The 22,780-nt window shown below is 35.9% G+C and overlaps 1 protein-coding gene across 3 annotated transcripts in view; it reads right to left on the bottom strand.

Moving 5' to 3' along the window:
* Positions 1 to 296: 296 nt before the first annotated feature.
* mats (MOB kinase activator-like 1) overlaps positions 297 to 22,780 on the bottom strand; it is a 56,087-nt gene continuing 33,603 nt past the window's right edge. For all 3 annotated transcript variants that reach the window (XM_076183898.1, XM_076183896.1, XM_076183897.1), the window contains 4 exons: positions 16,995 to 17,161; positions 16,025 to 16,252; positions 9,758 to 9,921; positions 297 to 3,379 (listed from right to left, as the gene is read on the bottom strand). In XM_076183898.1, coding sequence (XP_076040013.1) covers positions 3,302 to 3,379; positions 9,758 to 9,921; positions 16,025 to 16,252; positions 16,995 to 17,161 — 637 coding nt within the window. In that variant the 3' untranslated portion in view covers positions 297 to 3,301. The remainder of the gene's footprint in view (positions 3,380 to 9,757; positions 9,922 to 16,024; positions 16,253 to 16,994; positions 17,162 to 22,780) is intronic.

Below are 22,780 nucleotides of genomic sequence, written 5' to 3'. Positions count from 1 at the left end.
CACATTTTAACTACTGTTTATCATTTCTTGGTGTTTCTTCAGACCAACATTACAGACTCAATATCAAGCTGTGTTCACTCATGATTTCCTTAGAAGTACATTCTCAAATTGAGTGAAAGCCCTACATGATTCAACTGAGGACCTTAAACAACCCTGATTTGGGGCAGGATCAAGGTTAGGAGCATGCTGACCTACTAGACAGCTGAAACCATTTGTACAAGCATACCATTTCCTGCTTCCCAAAAATATGACCCCTGGTTACGTTAAAAGTAAATTCTTGGTTAATGAGAGTCTGATAGATTGTCAAAACACTATTGAAGCAAAGGCTTTTGAATGGCAGGATATCTAAAATAAATGGCATAGACCAAATGGTCAGTTGCCATTTGAAGTCCTTCATATAACCTAATGCCACTGATGCAGTATACTGCAGAGTTACTGGCTAAAAAACTTGTCAAAGTTCCTTTACTGAAATAAACAAAAAGAAAAATAAATAATATAAAAAAGCATACCTGCTAGCATACTACAATAAAATGCATATCTGTCCTTTGCTGGCACAAATGAACACAAATAGTAGACTGTTATAATAAAAATATTAGCAAAAGGAACTCATATACATAGGCCAGCAAATTACTTACATAAAGATTACTGGGATGTGCCCACATGATTCCCATCTAGCAAAATACATACTCTGTTCACCACAGCCACATAGACTACCAGCAATCACAAACACTTTAAGCCCCTAAAATTTGATTCGAAATGTTAGAAATCTAAGCTTTTCATTGTTTTTTTTAGCAAATCCATCAAGCTATCAGATAAATTCCTGAAAACCCTCCATTTTCATCATAAACTCATAAGTTACAAGAAATCTTACCATAGCTTCTTTATTGAAAATTATATTTGAAAGACAGAATCGCAACACACTTTCACTCCATCAGAACAACTACTTCATATATTTTATTATACCAGAATATACTCAGCTAAAGTGTGGCTCCAACTGAAGGTGTTAAGATAAATTTTACTTAATTCCTTCATTGTGGTACAACATTCTAGATTCCTTTCTAATAATCGATTACTTTAATTGACTGTAGGGTTGCCTTGACTAATAGGGTTAAGGCAAATTTGACTCAATTGGATCCTGATGCACTTTCCTTCATCAGAACGATTGTTTTCACTACTTTGTAAGTTTCAACAGATTCTTACACCAAATCAATGGGTTTTTTCCCCCTGATACCAGCAATCACTCTACACGGACCTTGAACCCTTCAAAGTTTCCTATTTGTGCCTGTTTAATCCATAACTGCAAGCTCCTATCAGCTGTAAACTAAAATAAGAATGCCAGACTCCTGTGCAGTAGCCTAAAGATGTATATATAAGTTTGTATATATGCATATATCTACAATATGATGATTACGGCCATCTGACCAAGAGACATTTATTTTGTGTTAAACAGCACAAAATCAATTCTCAATGAAAAGTTACTCTGGTAACTACAAACTGATGAAAACATAAATAATACAATGTGGTAATGTAATACATTGCACTTCCCTACAAAGAAAGCTTCATATAAACTAACTCCCAGTTCAGATAGGCCACAGTGATGCAGTTTGTGAATTGCAATGTCCAACCAACAGCAAGCAAAGAGAGAGCCGAGTGTATTTTCATATAATGTGATGTTTGGAATTCCACCCCCAAGTCAGAAGAAACTGAATCATCACATGCATATACAATTGCCTCCCACCAAGCTTACTGTGGTCCTACTTACTGTCCATTACCCCTCTCCTACCATAGTTCTTGTGCAATCTTAGCATATCTAAACCAATATCCATATAGGTTCCATACAAGCTTTTTCTTTTTATCTTCAAAGTAATAAAGAATTTTATTCTAAAGGAATATGAAAGCCTAATTACAGTTTGGACAAATATGAAAACACTTCAGCCTTATACTACTTTTCTTTCACAAAGAACTGAAGATCCATACCCTATATTTCAAGTAATGGAATTACAGTTATAAATCATCTAGGATGAACTTATGAACATTTGTAGTATCTCATACAGGAGTTCCATTACGGCATTCCTGCAAAATAAAGTTTTAATGAGGAGGAAAAAAAAAATAATAATAATAATAATTATAATAATAAAAAATAAATAAATAATAAAAAATAATAATAATAATAATAATAAAAATAATAAAAATGATAAAAATAATGAAAATAATAAAAATAATAATAATAATAATAATAATAATAATAAATAAATAATAATATAATAATAATATTACCCACAACCACTGCTGCTTAAGTATCAGTAATGGCAACGTTTATATTAACTTCTCCCCTCACGTTCCAACATAAAAAAAATGTTAAGTTTCATGACCAAACTTAAACTTTTGTACATATCTTTTATAAGAGACATGAATATCTTAATTCCAACAATTTGTTCAAGATCCCTAATTGAGGTCTACTAAAAGATTACGGATTCTGTCATGATCTGAGAATTAAATTTCACATGTTCTCATTCAAAACATATAATTCACTTGCTCTGAACACCAGTTCTCTCCATTTTAACTCCTCCTTAAGTTTCTCTTAGTTACATCTACATGCTTGTACACACCAGTTACCTTGCTTCCTATAGAAAAAAATAAAAACACAATTCACCGAGCCATTACTTACTAGTCATATTTCATTTTTGTCTTACTTTTTTTTTCTTCTTCTTTTTATTTGTTTCTTTTTTCTTTTTTTTTGTACTAGCAAATATGAAAAACTACATATTCATAAATTTTGGACCATACTTGTACTGTACATCTAAAAATAGGTTGAACTCAATCTCTAATTTTGGTCAGCATTTCTTCATCAAAGTCAAGCAAGAAGTTAAATACAAGGACCAAATGGTCTTCTGCTGGACTGCTCTCCCACTGTACATAAATTTGCTATGCCAAGCTAACCGTTCCATAGTTGTCAATCCCATTTCTGTCTTCCCTAATGACTGCACAAGGCGCTGGAGCAGTGGGGTGGACTGCAGAGATGGCACCACAGAGAAGGAGGGGGCCCTTCCTGTTGTGAACCACTGCACTACAGTAATGAGAAGCCCTAGGAATGTACTACGGCACCACAGTGCACGAAGCCCTGAAAGCATGCCATGACACAACAATGAGACCTCGAAATGCACTATGGCACTGCCACTGGGAAAAAGTCCTCATCCTAGGATTTCTCCTAGACACACTCCTAGGAGAAATCCAAGGAGTGCGCCACAGCACTACAGTGCAAAACCCTCAGAGTACCATGGCACGGGGTGGCAGGGGTAAATCATCGGTCCTTTGCAGTCAATTTATCAATCAGTTCCTGCAGGGGTGCTTGTTCTTTGCGCTCAATCAATCCAAATTCCTGGAAAATAAAAGAAAGTTTTTGAGGGTTGTGAGCCTCATATTATTACTAAATTCCATCCAAAATATAAAAAAAAAAAAAAAAAAATACTAAAGTTACCCAAAGAAATATGGAAAAATATTAGTAGATTATGTATGTTGACTTGTCTATTTCTGGTACACATTAGCCCAAAAAATATCCCTATATTTTGCTGTCTTCACATCCCTGTCTGACCACAAACACAATCTACACACCCTCTCCCTCCCTTAAACCCACACTGCTATTCCCCAATTACTCCCTTTATTCCCCTCCCAATTTTTTCAATTGACACACACCTTACATTTTAATGATCATATTCAGCAGATTGATCCCTCTATAGTTACTACATGCATACTTGTTTGGCTTCCCCTTATGTAGCAGGACAATACACACACTTCTGATACATTATTAGTGCTTGCACCAGTAATGTTTCTCATCTATGTTAATGATATGATGGAAAGAACAAGAAGCTATGCTAACATGTTTGCACATGTTGCAAAACTCATGAGAAGAATGAAAAATGAGGAGGATAGAATATTGGAAAAAGACCTAGATCAGGGGTTCACAAACTGTGGGTTAAGACCCACAAAAAGGTTCATGAGCCTTTATCTGCGGGGGGTCATGGAGGGTCCAACTGTATGTACATTCAGCCACACAGACTCCCATATTGATTGGCTTGTAACAAAAAAGCAAATACATCCTTCTCATTAAAATATATTATCAGATCAATCCTTGTTAAACATTGATAAACAATAATATATATTCTTTGTTATTTCTCTCTCTTCTGTGATTAACAAAATTTAGAGTATCTGCAATATTAAAAATTAGTATGTTTTCAGAAGGCTTATAAAGATGGCGGTCATGGTAGGTTTGGTAATACTGAAAGGGGTCATGTATTGGAAAAGTTTGGGAAACACTGATCTATATACTATTTTTGCATAGAGCCAAGAATGGGAAATGAAATTCATTACCAAAAAATGTAAAGTAGCGGAAATGGGCAATAGTGACAAAAGGCTGTCCTTAAACAATTCCTTGGGAAGTGAATACATTACAAAAGCAAATGAGGAGAAAGACTTAGGAGTGTTGATGAAAGACAACCTGTCACCTGACAGACATACCAGCAGGATTGTGGGAGACACATATGGACTACTGCAGAAGATTAACCACTTCACTACGGGCCAAAATCTCGCGGGCAGCATTAGCTGCCAGACGTACGATGTTTCGTAATAATACTCGCATCATAAAAAATAGTCACCACTTATATCGATCATTCTCTCTTTCACCCGTGAATTTTGATAACCATAGAAAATGTGATGAAGACAGTTTAGAGAGTATGTCATTATGCAGGGGCAACTACAATAAATATAATCAAGACGCCGATATGGCAGCCTCGCGTATCCACTTCCTCCTCATGCCGCCTACGTAGGCGGCACCGCATGGAAGGGGTTAAAGTAGTGTTGGATTATATGGATGAAGAGATAATGAAAAAAACTCATCAAAACCCTGATACGTCCAAGACTGGAATATGCGTCAGTAGTACATCTCCACATTGAGTGAAGGATATAAGTAAGATTGAGCGAATACAAAGTGCAGCAATCAAACTGGTCCCCCAACCTGGCAGAAAAACCATACGAGGAAAGGCTAAAAGTACTGGGGCTACCAACTTTGAAAGATTCAGGAGAAAGAGGGGACATGATTAGTGTTCAGGTCAATAAAGGGGACAGATTGCTTTGATTAAAGGTAATGCAAAAAGAAATAAGAGATCAAATAAAAAACCTAGATGTCAGTAAATTGCATGGACCAGACGGAATTGCAAACTGGATACTGAAAGAGTGTATTGACGAATTGATAGACAAACTATACAAGATAAGACTCCTCACTCAAAGAAGGAAAGGTACCACAAGATTGGAAAGATGCAAACATAGTACCAATATACAAAGGAGGAAATAGGGAAGATCCTACAAATTTCAGACCGGTATCCCTTACAAGCACAGTAGCAAAACAATGTGAAAAAGGCATCAGAAATAATGGACCAAACACTTGGAAGAAAATAAAATAATAAACCCTAAACAATTTGGCTTTAGAAGTAGAAGATAGTGTACCACAAACATAATTTGCTTTTACTTGAGATTAATTGAGATAATACAAGAAAGAGATGGCTGGGTAGATTGTGCCTTCTTGGATTTGCAGAAGGCGTTCAATAAGGTACCACATAAAAAATTAATAAGAAAAATTGAAATAATAGGAGGAATACAGGGTAAGCTGCTAGAATGGATGAAGGACTTCTTAACTGGAAGAAAAATAAGAGTGGTACAGAGACAAAAATTCAAACTGGGAAGATGTGAAAAATGGTGTCCCGCAAGGCTCTGTATTGGCTCCTTTAATGTTTGCCATATATATAAATGATATGGATGAGGGAGTAAATTGTTACATGAACTTCTTTGCTGATGATGCCAAATTACTCAAGAGAGTAACAATGGAAGAAGATTGTAGATCACTACAAGAAGACCTAGACAAAATATGGGAATGGAGTCAGAAATGTGAGATGAGCTTCAACATCAAGAAATGTAGCATAATAGAATTTGGAAAAAGCAAAAATAGAGTATCGGGTCAATACAAAATTGGAAACAAAGAAGTCAAAAAAGTAAATTCAAAAAGGGACCTGGAAGTAATCATCTCAAGCGACTTGACATATGACAAACACATCAACAAATTATTTGGAGAGACTTTTATCTTACTAAGATCAATGAAAGTGGCCTTAGACTACATAGATGAGGAGATGGTTAAAAAAATAGTGGTTACACTGATAAGACCTAAACTAGAATATGCTGCAACATTGTGGGCACCCAGCACAAAGAAGAACATAAGAAAATTAGAAAGAATCCAAAGAGCAGCGACAAAAATGACACCTACATTGGCAAATCTGACATATGAACATAGATTGGAGAAACTACATCTGTCAACACTGGAACAGAGAAGAGAAAGAGGTGATTCACCGACCATTTACAGAATCATGAAAGGGATGGATATCCTTGATAGAGATGACTTATTAAAGTGGGACAGAAGAGAAACAAGAGGACACAAAAAGAAACTAAAGAAGGACATTTATAAAAGAGACCTGAAAAAGAATAGCTCCCCATATAGAGTGATTGATGTCTGGAACAAACTGAACGGAGAAACAGTGAATGCCAAAACTATACACGATTTTAAGAATAAACTGGATGCAGAAAGATACGAAAACGGTTCACTACGAGCATAGCTCTCGTCCCGTAAAATACAACTATTCAAGACACTAATAGAAATAATACAAGATAGGAATGGATGGGCAGACAGTGCCTTTCTAGACCTACAAAAAGCATTTGATAAGGTACCACACAAGAAACTAATAAGAAAAATAGAATCAATAGGTGGCATCAGAGGAAAATTATTGGAATGGATAGAAGACTTCCTCATTAGGAGAAAAATGAGGGTAGTAATTAGAGATAAATACTCAAATTGGGAAGAAATGATAAGTGGTGTCCCGCAAGGTTCAGTACTGGCTCCAATCATGTTTGCCATATATATAAATGACATAGATGAAGGAGTAGTATTATATGAATTTCTTCACAGATGATGCAAAAATGCTAAAGAAAGTAAGAAATGAGGAGGATTGTTAATCATTACAGTTAGACCTAGACAAAATCTGGAAATGGACTCAAAAGTGGGAAGTGAACTTCAATATCAAGAAATGTAGTATAATGGAGTTTGGAAAAAGTAAAAACAGAATATCAAGAAATTATAAAATTGGTGAAGTCAAAAAAGTAAACTCAGAAAGAGACCTTGGAGTAATAATCAGCAAAGACATGACACCGGACAAACATATCAATAAAATAGTCGGAGAAACCTTCAACCTATTAAGGTCAATGAAAGTGGCATTTGACTACTTGGATGAGGAAATGATTTTAAAAAAATATATTAATTACACTAATAAGACCAATAATAAGATTACACTAATAAGACCAAAACTGGAGTACACAGCAACACTATGGACACCCAGTACTAAAAAGAATATAAAGAAATTAGAAAGAATACAATGAGCAACAACAAAGTTGGCACCAACTGTTTCCAAATTAACATACAAAGATTGTCCAAACTGGAATTACCAACTCTGGAACAAAGAAGAGAAAGAGGAGATCTGCTGACTATCTATAGAATCATGAAAGGAATGGAAATCCTTGATAGGAATGATTTACTAAAATGGGACAATGGAAAAACAAGAGGACACAAAAAGAAACTCAAAAAGGATAACTATAGAAAAAAAAATAGCTTCCCACACAGAGTAATGGATACCTGGAATAATCTAGATAAAGAAACAGTGTGTGCAAACACTATTCAAGATTTTAAGAAAAAACTTGATGCTGAAAGATACAAAGACAGGTCACCACAAGCATAGCTCCCTTCCCATATAATACAACTAGGTAAATACATATATGGATGGTATGATTTCTAGAATTAATTAATTAAGCAAATATCTGGAAATAGAGAAACATGACATAATGGGAATTGTGGAGACGAAACTGAAAGGTTCTCTATCAACAAGTATAGTGGGACAAGGTCTATAAAACCACTGAGCGAAAAATAGAATGGAGTGTTATTATCTCTATATTCAATGTAGCTGCCATCTCCCTTCGATGCCTAGCATGCACACTTGTGGCACTGTGGTTAGAGTTCTCGCCTGCCACTACAGCGTTCCAGGTTCGACTCCCACCCAGGGCTGAAATAATTTCAGTATCGCTGTGCTGTGGGGTGTTACTCCAACTCTCATGGGCGGGGAGTTGGGGGCATGAGTGCAGGTAAGGTCACAGTATTACCCATAGATAGGTCATACAAGCTCTGAGCACTCATCCGGGAAGTTAATAACTGTTGATCATGAATCCAACATGTGATCCAAGACCATGGTGAATGTGCTACAGTGTGGTACTCTCAACAATGGGTACCATCTCCCAGGGAACAGTTCATTGTTACGTGACCCAGCTCACCGACTTTTCCTGGTGACGCCCATTTGATGAAAAATTGATGCCAGCATCTCAGGTCAAACCCTCTACTTTGAACAATGGCCCTCGCTGCATCTCGGGTCAAGGCACCTGCATCACTCAAGTCAACATGATGAAACCTTTCTCCATATTTAATGATATGGCAGCTTGTACATATGTATATATTATGTTTCTGACAACCCTATGAGTTTTGCTTGGAGTTTGCCATGTATTTGTTAAGCCAACAACTTCTCCCGAGTTTATTTCATCACCAATTTCCCAATGTAGTAACTTACAACCTACAAGAGGTTACATTCCACATGCACTTACAAAAAAAAATAATTATTTGAAACAAATCATCTAAAGTATTTACTTAAGTAATATAAAAATTCATATAAATGTTACCCATGAAATAGTAAACTGAACAAAAATTTAATGTACAGCATCTTTTCAAGTCTACTTGCCATGATATAATTTTATTATATCCCAGATTAAGAAATGAAGCCCAATGTGTGCTTCAACCTCACAAGCATCATACACTCATCAACCAGAGTAACCCTTTTAATGTTGGGCTGTAGTCAGCTAGCCAGGCCTATGGCTAACCACCTGCTGAATTGAGCCCCACTGCTGTGGCTCGACCAGTGGCAGGAGTAACACTTGCTATTGAACTCACCACTGCCTGTCCTCCTCACCCTAGAGCTACTGTACCCATTACCCCTGAGTTCAGTTCATAAAATGAGTGGTCAATCTGTTTTGAAAAGAGTAGGGATGCTCCTGGCACCCACGAGAAGAGACCACCAGAAGTTCACCCCAAGCCCGACTCCATGTCCTTGTGCCTTGTTTGTACAACCCCAGCCACCCATATTGGACTTAGTAGATTTGACAGGGGCAGGTTGCAAGCCCACCCCCAACCAGAAGTACTAAGTCAGGATGCCATGTATATAAATACATATTCACCCTCCCATGCCCACACCCACCATGGAGCCTGAGAGGACACGAAATGCTAGGTTTACAACCCAACAATCCCAAGGGTTGTGGAAAAATATACACACCTACCACTATTATGTTCATGGTACTGTAAGCAGTTACCCATGGACTATGAGATAATCAAGGCATGCCTAACTCAAAGATCCAAGACAGGCAGCTAAGCCGATTTTCTTCTCCAAATAAAAACGTGACCATGTAGTAGGCAGTACTGAGTTATATAGTACCAGAAGGACAACAGTGCCTTATTTTTACATAAATGCCAAATTTACACCAAGGCCAGCTTTCTGGCAATATCTTCCAATTCTAGTACAACAAATATCCAAAACTGCCAATTCAGGCAAAACAAATATCCACAACTAACCTGTACAAAAAAGATGAAATGTTTGAAGGATGTGTTGAGGTGAGCCTCCTCTCCAAGCTGTACAACTTCAGAGAAATGCTGGTGATAAATATGAGCATAGACACGGAATAACCTCTTCAGGATGGTCTTAGCATTACCAAGGAAGTTCTTTGGGAAAGGTACTCCTGATGGAGAAAAAAAAAAAGGAAGTAATAAAATCAAAGATAGAAATGTAGCAAATAAATTTGATGTCTAAAGTGAACTTGATATTTCATAGGAGAAACATATAGGAGTGGGGATCCATGGTTTCTTCATTCCACCATCCATGACATTTCCTTCACACTACATCCCAATGAAGATCACCATAGAACTAAAAGGAAAAATAAAATCTATAAAAATACAGTACTACCTCTCATTAACAGACGTTAATTAGCTGTGTTTGCGGTGTTTTCGCTGTGTTTTCGGTGTTTTTGGTGCTGTTGTTTAGTGCTATGCAATCACTATGCCACCCATAAACCACTCCAAATCAACGGATTATTCACATCAACGGACACCATTACCCCCCTTTTAGTCCATTAATGAGAGGTAGTACTGTAATTCATAAACTACATAAATAATAAATTGACGGAATACACAGAGGAAACAGTAAAGAACTCAGGGGCCTATGCCATAAATCAGTTCCAATACACAGACCAGTGATATCTCTTTACTTCCTTTATGATCTGGTACCACATCATCCCTTTTCCAATCTTGTGGTAGTACTCCTTTCAAGGAACACACAATTATACTATAAACCTTTTCTGTTCATCATTCTCTGCATTCTTTAAGCTTTCAGTTTGAGATTCCAAGGCTGAACACTTCCTCAATTTCTATGTTTAATTCTTTCAGCCCAATATTACTGCTTATAACTACTACCTCTACAATTCACTCATTGTGGAAACAGACTGAAAATTTTTATTTATTATTTTAGCCTTGAGTTGATACCTCCTGAAACGCCTCACCATCTATTAATTTAGATTCCTTTCTTGTGTCTCTATTTACCAATAATAAACCTATAGAACAGTTTTGGCTTATCTTTGCATTTATCAATGATACTCTATTCTTTTCTGTCTCTCACTAGGCTCTTATATAATAATTTCTAGCTCATTTGTGATGATCCTTTGTTCTCCTCATTCTACATTTTTCCTACGTCACACCCATCTTTTTATCTTAGCTATCTCACATTTTTCTTTATTAAGACTGTTTCATTTTCAGTATTTCCTTCCACTAATCCTCAGCACATTTGTTCACACCTCAATTGTGGAAGTAAAGAAAATAATCCCATTTCAATAGTACCCATTAATTCCTTCAAGTCTGATTCTTTAAAGAATTTTCTCTAACCCAAGAAGGTAGTCTTCCCTCAATTGCACCTGCCTTGCCTATGTAATTCATCAGCTCTACTTCCCAACATTCCAACTACAATTAAAGTGCTACATGATCATTTTTCTTATGGGCCAGATACTTCAACAAGCCAATGATGTCTAGTTCTTTGGTAAAAAATCCAATCCTGTTGGAGTGTCATCAAATTCTATACGAGTCATGTCTTTTACCTACAGGGTAACTGAGTTAACCATTACAATATTTACCAAAGTATTACCCTAAAAATCTTCACTACCACATGCCTCCTGTTCCTACCAATTCACCTCTTTGCAATTAATGTTTCCCACAAAAACTATATAATTTATATATATTTGATCACAAATATACCAGTACATATATATATATATATATATTAATATATATACACACACACATATACCAAAGGCTTTTTCCCCCTTAAAAAGGGAGGTAGCCAAAGTCATAAAATCCACTCCCACCCATATATATATATATTTATATATATATATATATATATATATATATATATATATATATATATATATATATTATATATATATATATATATATGTATAATATTTCATCACAAAAGACATGCCTGACAAAATTTACAAGTATTTAGCCTTATTCCAAGCCCTTGGAGATATTTTTGTACATATTTACCTAATTGTTGTATACAGGAAAGGCTTGTTGAGTCCCATCTCCTACTCTTCAATTTATCATGCCTAGCCTCAAATTCACGTACAGTTCCAACTTAATATATATTCTTGATTTCCAGTTACAGTAAGTCCTCGTTCTACGGTACATATGCGTTCCTGAAAACCTTACCGCAAATTGAAATTACCATATACCGAACCCATTATAACATGTAATAATAGGATTTGGCAGATGTACCTTCTCCCTGCTCTTTCCTCTTCAGAATATCTAACGGATACCGTATCTGTGAATTTTTTACCGTAAATAGAATCGAGGGTAGTAATTACCAAATACCATAACTGTGAATTTACCGGATAAAGAATTACCATATAAGGAGGACTCACTGTATCATATAGATTTTAATTCATGTATTGTTCAAGCTAGGGCTATATCACCTTCTATGCTATTCCAAGTATTTATGCATCTATATGAAAAAATGTATTTACCTAGTTTGTATTATACCGGAAGGGGAGCTATGTTTGTGGTGACCAGTTTTTTTTATCTCGCAAGATCAAGTTTGTTCTTGAATTGTTGTATTGTGTTTGCACACTATTTTTTCATCCAATCTGTTCCATATATCTATCACTCTGTGTGGGAAGCTGTTCTTTTTCAGGTCTCTTCTGTAGTTATCTTTTTTGAGTTTCATTGCATGTCCTCTTGTTTTTCCTCTGTCCCACTTTAATAGGTCCTCTCTACCAAGGCGTTCTTTACCTTTCATAATTCTGTTTATGGTTAGTAGGTCCCCTCATTCTTTTCTTTGTTCCAGGGTTGGCAATTCCAATTCGGCCCATCTTTGTTCATATGTCAGGTTTGAAAGTGTTGGAGCCATCTTTGTTGTTGCTCTTTGTATTCTTTCTAATTTTCATATATTCTTTTTTATACTGGGTGACCATATCAATGCTGCATATTCCAGTTTTGGCCTTATCAGTGTTTGTAATATTTTCTTAATTATTTCCTTATCCAGTTATTTAAAGGCCATCTTTATTGATCTCAGCAAATTGTATGTTTCTCCAACTATTTTATTTATATGTTTATCTGGCAACATGTCTTTGGTGATGATTACTCCTAGGGCCCTTTCAGAATTTACTTTCTTTACTTCTTTCCCATCAATCTTATACTGTCCTGATATTCTCTTCTTGCTTTTTCCAAATTCAATTATACTGCACTTCTTGATGTTGAATTCTATCTCCCATCTCTTGCTCCACTCTGAGACTTTGTTCAGATCACTCTGTAGTGAGTCACAGTCTATTTCGTACTTTATTCTCTTTAATAATTTTGCATCATTCGCAAAGCAGTTCATGTAACTTTCAATGCCTTCGTCCATGTCATTTACATATATAGCAAACATTAACGGAGCTAGTACTGACCCCTGTAGGATGCCACTACTCATTTCTTCCCATTTTGAATATTTGTCTCTTGAGCACCACTCTCATTTTTCTTCCATGTAGGAAGTCCTCCATCCAATTCAATAGTTTTCCATATATGCCTCCTATTGTTTCCAGTTTATATGGTAATTTTCTGTGTGACACCTTATCAAATGTCTTTTGCAAGTCCAGGAAGGCACAGTCTACCCAGCCATCTCTTTCTTGCAATATATCTACCAATCTTAAGTAGAAACAAATTAAATTAGTGGTACATGATCTTCCTTGTCTAAATCCAAAGTGCCTCGGGTTCAGTCTATTATTCTCCTCCAGATATTTTGTCCATCTATCTTTGATGATTCTCTCACAAATTTTAACTATTGTACTCATTAGGGACACCGATCTATAGTTTGTTGGGTCTTCCTTATTTCCCCCCTTGTATATTGGCATTTTTCCAGTTTCCTGGTAGTTTTCCTTCTTTGAGTGAGCATTCAATTATTTTGTATATTTTTCCTATTAGTCGTCTATACATTCCTTCACTATCCAGTTTGCAACTCTGTCCAGGCCATGTGACTTGTTAATGTCAAGCTTTAATATTTGATTCCTTATATTTCATTCCGAGTAATATTTAATTTCTTCAGTGGAGGAAATCTTACTTCAATTTTTTTTATCACAGTTTTTTCCTCTTTGGTGAATACAGATTTAAAATGTTTGTTCATAATATCTGCCATTTCTATATCTTCTGTGTATTCTCTGTTACCTTGACGTAATTTAAGTATTTCCTGTTTATTTTTTTAGATTGCCGTTTACATATCTATAAAATAATTTGAGTTGATCTTTACATTTGTCTATTATGTCCTTTTCATAATTTCTCTTTTCTTCTCTCCATATTTTTACATATTCATTTCTTAGTTTAGTGTATATTTTCCATTTCTGTTTTTTTTTTTTTCCCACCTTTTCCAAGCTTTATATCTTCTGTATTTTGCCTCACTGCACTTTTTATTATACCAAGATTTTATATATACCCTTTCCTGTTTTTGTCTAGGTACATACTTATTCCTTCATTATAGAATTCCTTCCAAATTGTCCATTTCTCTTCCACCTTTGTTTCTTCATTATCAATTTTTTTCTAATTAGCTTCTCGAAAGAATCTTCTAAGTTTCTCAAAATCTGTTTTGTTGTACATTAGTCTTCCTTTTCTGTGTTTTTTGTTAATTTCTATATCTGTTTCTTCATTTAGTTCTAGTTCTATTAGTATAATATCTCCCCAGTGCCTTCCTGTCTATCCTGTCATAAGCCTTTTCCAGATCCATAAAAGCCCCCCAAAAAATCCTTACCTTTTCTTAAAGCTTTCTCACATATATACCTTTCCACAAAAATCTAATCCACACAACTCCTACCTCTCCTAAACCCACACTGGTCCTCACCAATTACTCCCTCTTTTCCTCTCCTAATCCTCAATCAAAACCCTTCCATAAGCCTTCCCAACTACACTCAACAAACTGATCCCTCTGAATCTATTGCATTCACATTTGTCCTCCAGCACTCTACTCTCTTTTAGACACACATCAAACAACCTCACCAGCCAGTCCACCATCACTGTAACTCCCTTTTATAGACACTCTGCATGACAGCCATCTAACCCAGGTGCTTTACCTGCTCTCATCAATTTAATAACTGCTTTCATCTCATCTTTTCTTATTTCTCCTACATTTTCATCATTCATCACTGTCATTTCCTTAGCGCTTGCCACTGCAACTACCTTTCCTTCCCTATCCCCTTTCATATTTAGCAACTCCCTAAAATACCCTGCCCCTCTTCCTCTTACTGTCTCTTCCATTATCATCTCTCCATTTGCATCTTTTAACTTTTCTCAACATGATTCACCTCCCTTTCCTCTCTTAATTTCCTTCCAAAACATCTTTTTAAGATTTTACAAGGGAGGTTGCCAAAAAACCAAGGTATAAAATCCACTCCCACCCATTCCATCCCCACATACTCCACTCCCATCCACCCCCCACCCTCCCTCTTATCTTGCCTCCTCATGGATGACAGGTCATTCCTATATCTTGCCCACTGCCCTGGGTCAGAAGCAGTGTCGCAAGACACAGTACATCCACAAGGCCACTTCATTAAATCGGCAACCCCACCTCTCCATCCCTTGATGCAGAAATGGAGAGAAATTCCTTCTGGCTGTGTCAATTCATTTTTCACACATACTTCCTCACCCCCACCCCCCATCCACTCCCTTTCATGCATCACAGCATCATCCATACATAACCATTCTCCATTCACCCCTATCTTCTGTCTTCTCCCATCCTTCCTCAACAGACATTCCCCTCTTTTTCAATACCCCTTTTACCACATCCATCCATCTTATCCTTGGTTGACCCCTCATGTTCACTCCCTCCACACCTCCACATCTGCCTTCCACACCTCTTTTACTAATTTTTCTTCACTCATTCTTTCTGTGTGTCCAAACTATCCCTGTACTATTTCATCTACCCTATCTCCCAACTCTCTTTCCACCCCTGTTCTCCTCCACACCTCCTCATTTCTAACTCTATCCAGCCTAGTAATCCCTATACTTCTCAAGACACCTCATCTCAAAAACACATTCAAACTCCTCCTCTCTTCCTTTCTTATGTTCCATGTTTCTGACCCATACAGTGCTGTCAGCTCAATCACTCCTTTGTACAATCTCCTCTTTGCATCCATTCCCAAATGTCTATTTCTCATTACATTAATGATAATACAATAATGATAATAATAACCAATAGTGATACAATAATAATAATACAATAATAAACAATCAATAATAGATAATAAATACACAATTGATTACATAACTTACCTATTTTAGAAGGAAAAAGTGCTTCATCATCTAACTGATCTTGAACCCAAGTCATTAAATAATCAATGTACTTTGGGGCAGAACATTTTATTGGTTTTTTTACTGTATGCCCATCAGCCCAATGGTATTCATACTTTGGACCAGCTGACATTACAGGGCAGGAATCTTCTGTGCACATTTCAGTTATGGTTCCGTATAACATGTTGATTTGATTGAAAAAGTCCACTGCTGTAATATTAAAATACATGTGAATATCATATTATTCAATCCATTAAAATGCATTTTCTTAACTACAAAGTCTGATGACTGTGGCAATAAGTTGTCACAATAATCATTCTTAATGATTGACTCCAATTGATTCTGATGTAATAATCCCTACACATCCAGTAAATTACCCTTTATTCAACATCAACATCACAACTAAAATATCCACAATTAATCTTCTTTCCATTCCAAGGGCTTGTGCTGTTTAAGCCTGGCTGGGCAATTGCTAGTTAATTATATCCTTCATTGACATACATGTTAAACCTATACTCCACCACCAGGATGTATTTGATTTACTCTAGATTTCACCAGACAATATGATCTAATTCCATGTATTTCTGGCACCTTTTCAAGTTACATGTACTCCTTTTGGTTGCTATCAGGAACCATAATTCTAGTAAGCTGAACTGAATAAAATTATGAAGTTCTAGCATCAGGTAAAATATATTCAGCTGAATGAAACTACATCTCGCGGAAAAAAAAAAAAAAGTTAATTTGGTACTGTTTTTTCTGGTGACAAAACCCTGACCACAGTCAATGAGTTGAAAAAATAAATACAACCACTACTTGGTAGCATGAGTCACCAAATCAAGATGAATCTGTCTCAACAGCACAAGAAAGATATAGAAGCATGGCAGAACATAGGGAGATCATGACAGAGGGACTATTCCACAAACTTCCCACTTGATTACAATCAACAACTTACTATTAACAGCAATCCATTCATTGAGGTCTTCCCCATCAGGAAGCATAACAGCTGAACGAAGGTTACCCGAGCCAAGTGTGGCTGCTGCATGTTTCATCAAGTCATATTGATGTGTCCCTTCTGGAATGTGCTTCTTTGGTTTAAATGTCTTGCTCGACCGGCTTCCACTGAAAAAAGAAATGGATGAGAATTAGAAACAGTTCAACAAACATACACAAATCTAAAGATAAGTATGATAAACAAAGTAAAAGTGATGGGGCCTATGAGTGTAGTTCTTTTCCTGTCAACTACAGTTAAGTAAATTAGGTAAATGCAAGTAAATTATTAACTCTAAGTAGAAAAGTTAGGCTATTAATCATCTTTGTGATAACCCCTTAATAGCAAAGGGTGTTAATGATGATGTTATTGCCACTCCCATATACATTATTATTTCCAACTCAATCCAAGGATTCTCCTAAGTGGGAGCCTTGAACTATGCAGTCTACAATATCATAATGCATTTACACAATAATTCATATGTAAAATTAAATGGTGAAAACTTTCAGTTGCAAAATCTTGGTGGGATACAGAGGAACAGTCTTGTCCCAGTTTTATTCAATTGTGCAATGTGTTTCTTTGTAATGGTAAGGTTAATCATCACCTACTACACTACATAACATCCCCAAATTACTTCAGCCCATTAAAAAATCCTCTAAATAATATTTATTGTTGAGGGTAAAAACCATGATGAAACTGAAGAATTTGCTGCAGAGCAGGGAATAAGTTAGGAGCTCCACTTTGTAGCATACTTCACACAATGATGATGACAACTGTAATGAGAATGATACATACATACATACATATACCAAGGCTTTTTCCCCCTTCCAAGGGAGGTAGCCAAAAAGGGAAAGGCATAAAAACACTCCCACCCATTTCATCCCTAAATACACTCCACACCCCTCCCACCCTCCCTCTCATCTGAGCACCTCCTGGATGATGGGTCATCCCTGCACCCTGCCCACCGCCCTGGGTCAGAAGCAGTGTCGCAAGACACAGCACATCCACAGCAAGGCCGCTTCATTTAATCGGCGACCCCCCCTCTCCGTCCCCCCTTGATAATAAAATGTTTTCAGTTCTTCTGTCTAAACACCAGCAACTTCACAATTGTGGTGGTAGTGGTGCTAATGATGTTAGTGGTGGGGGGCTAATGGTGGTGGTGGTAATGGTGGTGGTAGTGATGGTGGTGGGCTATGGCAATAGCGATGACAATAACAATGATGATAAAGAATAAATTCTAAACGAGGATAATGATAAATTGTTGACTTCAATTCCACTGACTGGAAACCTGAAGTCCTAGAGCAGCCAGCAAAGTCCCTATGACCTTTCCCTATTGTCTATAATGCAAGGGTTGTTTCTTTTATCAGCTACAAGGAAGAGTGGGGAGTAGTTGCCAAATGTCTGCACTCCTGTGATAAAGAAGTGGAAAAATAATTATAGCTGATAGAGAGCTCTGGCCCAGTCCAGAGACCAAATGTCACCTCTTAAGGTTGCAACTCCTGACAGAATGGTGACAATAGTGATGATAACAATGACAATTTAGGAATCATAAAAGTGGTAGCAGTGCAATACAGAACAGCAATAACAGTACGGTATTACCTTTGTAGTAGTTCCAACATCACCACAAACAACACAACTGTTATCAATACTAAAACCACCCCAACCAACACCACTACTACCCCAATGCCACCACTGCCACCATCATTAGCAGTGGTAGTAGCAATCCAAATTCCACACAAACATCAAAAACTATCCCCATTAGCACCAACTGCACCAAATACAACAGGAATGCCACTACTCCTAACTGATGCCAACTATGCTTGCTATGCCACCACACTTTAGAATGCCTGGCACTTTGATTGCCCAACCTCAAACACTAAGCCCACTCGCCTGCCAGTACAGAGTGGGTGGTAAAACTTACTTGCTAATCCCTCTCTTTCTCAGCAAATACATATAATATATATATATATATATATTTATATATGTATATATAAATATTATATACATATATATATATATATATATATTTATATATGTATATATAAATATATATATACTTATATATATACATATATATATATATATATATATACATACATATATATACATACATAAAGATATATACATATTATATATATATATATATATATATATATATATATATATATATATATATATATATATATATATATATATATATATATATATATATATATATATATATATATATATATATATATATATATATATATATATATATATATATATATATATATATATATGTAAGAGAGTAAGCAAAAAATAGAATGGATAAACAGGGGGAGTCATGATATTGACCAAAAAGGGTTCAAATGTGACAAAGACAAATGAAGGCAAATATAATGTGGAATTAATTATGATTAAAGTTGTAAATAATAATATGAAAAGTAGAAAATTTGTAGTAGTATATGTGCCCCCAAAAACACAGGCCTGGTCTCATAGTGATCATTCCAAATTACTGGAAGACACAAAGAATGCACTACTTGAGTTACAGAGAGTGGCAACATAGTAATTATGGGTGACTTTAATGCAAAGGAAATAATCTGGGAAGAAATGACAGTAAAAGGGGGAGAAGAACTCTGGAGCAACATGCTACTGGATTTGACTATCGAATATACCTTAACACAATAGGTTAAGGAAAATACTAGATATAGAAACAATGAAGAACCATTGAAACAAGACTTAATATTCACTTCTTAACCTGATATTGTGAACAAAATGGAGTATAAGACACCAATTGGGAAGAGTGACCACATACTAATAGAGTTTGAACTAAAAGAACAAAACGATATGAGAAGAAATGAAAAACATAGAGAAGGAAGATTAATGTACAACAAAATGGACTTTGTAAAACTTAGAAAAAAAATTCAAAATGCTAACTGGGATAAATTTTCTAAAGAGGAAACAAAGATGGGAGAGAATTGATAAATATGTACCAAAGAAGAAACAAAAGGAGATTTATATAAAGTGTTGGTATAACAAAAAGAGCAGCGAGGCTAAAAAGAGACAAAGCCAGGAAAAAATGTAAAAAAGACAACAACAAAAAATCCAAATGGCAAACAAATATGTGAATATATGCAGGAAAGAAAAAAGTAGATATGAAAAAGATATAACAGACAAATGCAATGATCAACCTAAACTCTTTCACAGATAATTGATAAATTAAAAGACAAACATGAAATAGTGAAACTGTGTGAAGAACATAAAGAATATATAGATGACATAGAAATGGCTCAAGTTATGATCAGACATTTCAGGTTTGTTTTTACAATTGAGAGCTCACAAATTTGGGAAGATGACGAGAAAGATCCCCTGAAATGAAAGAAATAAAGGTAACACAGAAAGAAATAAGAGATCAAATAGAAAACCTAGACATTAGGAAATCACATGGAACAGATGGAATTGCAAATTGGATACTGAAAGAGTGTACAGATGAACTAACAGACAAATTATACAAGAAAGAAAGGTACCACTCAAAGAAAGAAAGGTACCACAAGATTGGAAAAATGCAAACATCATACCAATATATAAACGAGGAAACAAAGAAAATCCTACAAACTACAGACCAGTATCCCTTACAAGCACAGTAGCTAAAATATGCGAAAAGGTTATCAGGAACAAATGGATCAAACACTTGGAAGAGAATAAAATACTAAACCCTAAACAATTTGGTTTAAGAAGTGAATGATCATGTACCACAGACTTAATATGTTTTTTATTCAAGATTAATAGAAATAATACAATAGATGGACTTGCAGAAAGCTTTTGACAAAGTACCACATAAGAATCTAATAAGAAGAATTGAAATAATAGGAGGAATACAAGGTAAGCTACTGGAATGGATGAAAGATTTCTTGATTGGGAGAAAAATGAGAGTGGTACTTAGAGACTAGAACTCAAACTGGGAAGATATGATAAGTGGCATCCCACAGGGCTCTGTATTGGTTCCTTTAATGTTTGCCATATATATATATATATATATGATATGGATGAAGGAGTGAAATGTTACATGAACTTTGCTGATGATGCCAAACTACTTAAGAGATTGAGCACAGAAGACTGCAGATCGCTACAAAAAGACCTAAACAAAACATCGATCTGGAGTCAGAAGTTTGAAGTGAACTTTAACATTAAGAAATTAAGTATATAATGGAATTTGGAAAAAGCAGAACTAGAATATCAGGTCAATATAAAATTGGTACCAAGGAAGTCAAAAAAGTTGACTCAGAAAGGGACCTTGGAGTAATTATCTCAAGTGACTTGACACCTGATAAACATGTCAACAAACTAGTTGGAGAGACTTTTAACTTAAGATCAATGAAAGTGGCCTTCGACTACATGGATGAAGAAATGGTAAAGAAAATATTAATTACACTGATAAGACCTAAATTGGAGTATGCTGTGACACTATGGGCACCTAGTACAAAAAAGAAAGAAAAAAAGAAAAAAGCAGCGACAAAAATGGCACCTACACTCTCAAATTTGACATACAAGCAAAGATTGGATAAATTACATCTATCAACACTGGAACAGAGAAGAGAAAGAGGTGATTTGCTGACTATTTACAGAATTATGAAAGGGATGGAAGTTCTTGATAGAGATGACTTATTAAAATGGGACAGAAGAGAAACAAGAGGACAAGAGAAGCTAAAGAAGGACAGTTACAGAAGAGATTTGAAAAAGAATAGCTCCCCACACAGTGATTGACATCTGGAACAAACTAAACAGGGAAACAGCAAGTGCCAAATTTATACAAGATTTTATGAACAAACTGGATGCGGAGAGATACAAAAGCAGGTCACTACAAGCATAGCTCTCGTCCCGTAAAATACAACTAGGTAAATACACACATGTGAGGGAGTTCATACAGCAGTAATCAACATGGTTCCCAAGAGTTCATATAGCAGAAATCAACATGGTTCCCAAAACATACACAGACTAAATATACTGGAACTGCTAAACCAATACTAGAAAAAAGACTGAGGCAGGTGTTCAGAACAATTAAAAGAATGAAAAGATCTCTTATAAGAAGAACAAAAGGACATGAAAAGAAAATGAAAAAGACGGAAAAACAAGATATCTAAAAGATATCAATAAATATGGGCTACCACACAGATGCACCAATCCAAGGAACAACATGGAGAGAGAAATAGTAGTCAGACAGCTTGAGCAAATTCAAAGCAAACTGAAGCAAGCACGAATATTGGACTCCTCTCTTATCCTATATACTATATATTCTTGAGTATAAGTTTTTTTACCTTAAGTAAAGGGTCATTAGGTACCCGATGAGGGTAATTTGACTCCGTACTTAGGTATGGTGTCCTCTTCATCAGTTGAGAACACCGCATCTTCTTTTAATGTGTTGCACTGTACTTGGGCAGAGCTATTGATTCAGTAAGAAGAACTGATAATGGAACAGGGCTGGGTGTTCCCTCCACTCCTTTTCCAGGTGAGATTTAAAGATGTTCACTGTTGGGACACTGACTGTTTCCTGACTCAAACTGTTCCATGTCTGTCGCTCTAGCAGCAAAGAATGATTCTCTGGCTCCCAGTTAGTGCTGAACCTGTAGTTTCCGATCGTACCCTCTAATTGAGTGACCTATTGAGGGTAGAAACATGGTCTTCTCGCATACAGCACATGGCCTGTCATACTTGACTATATCTTGATCATTCAGGATCTTGATTGTTTGTATGATGTCAGCCCTCTGTTG

This window comes from Oratosquilla oratoria, chromosome 4, assembly GCF_046742065.1.
Source record: "Oratosquilla oratoria isolate Oo_2021 chromosome 4, ASM4674206v1, whole genome shotgun sequence".
NCBI classification, from domain to species: domain Eukaryota; kingdom Metazoa; phylum Arthropoda; class Malacostraca; order Stomatopoda; family Squillidae; genus Oratosquilla; species Oratosquilla oratoria.
The sequence above is the reverse complement of the archived record's forward strand: the minus strand, read 5'-3'. Positions and strand labels throughout refer to the sequence as shown.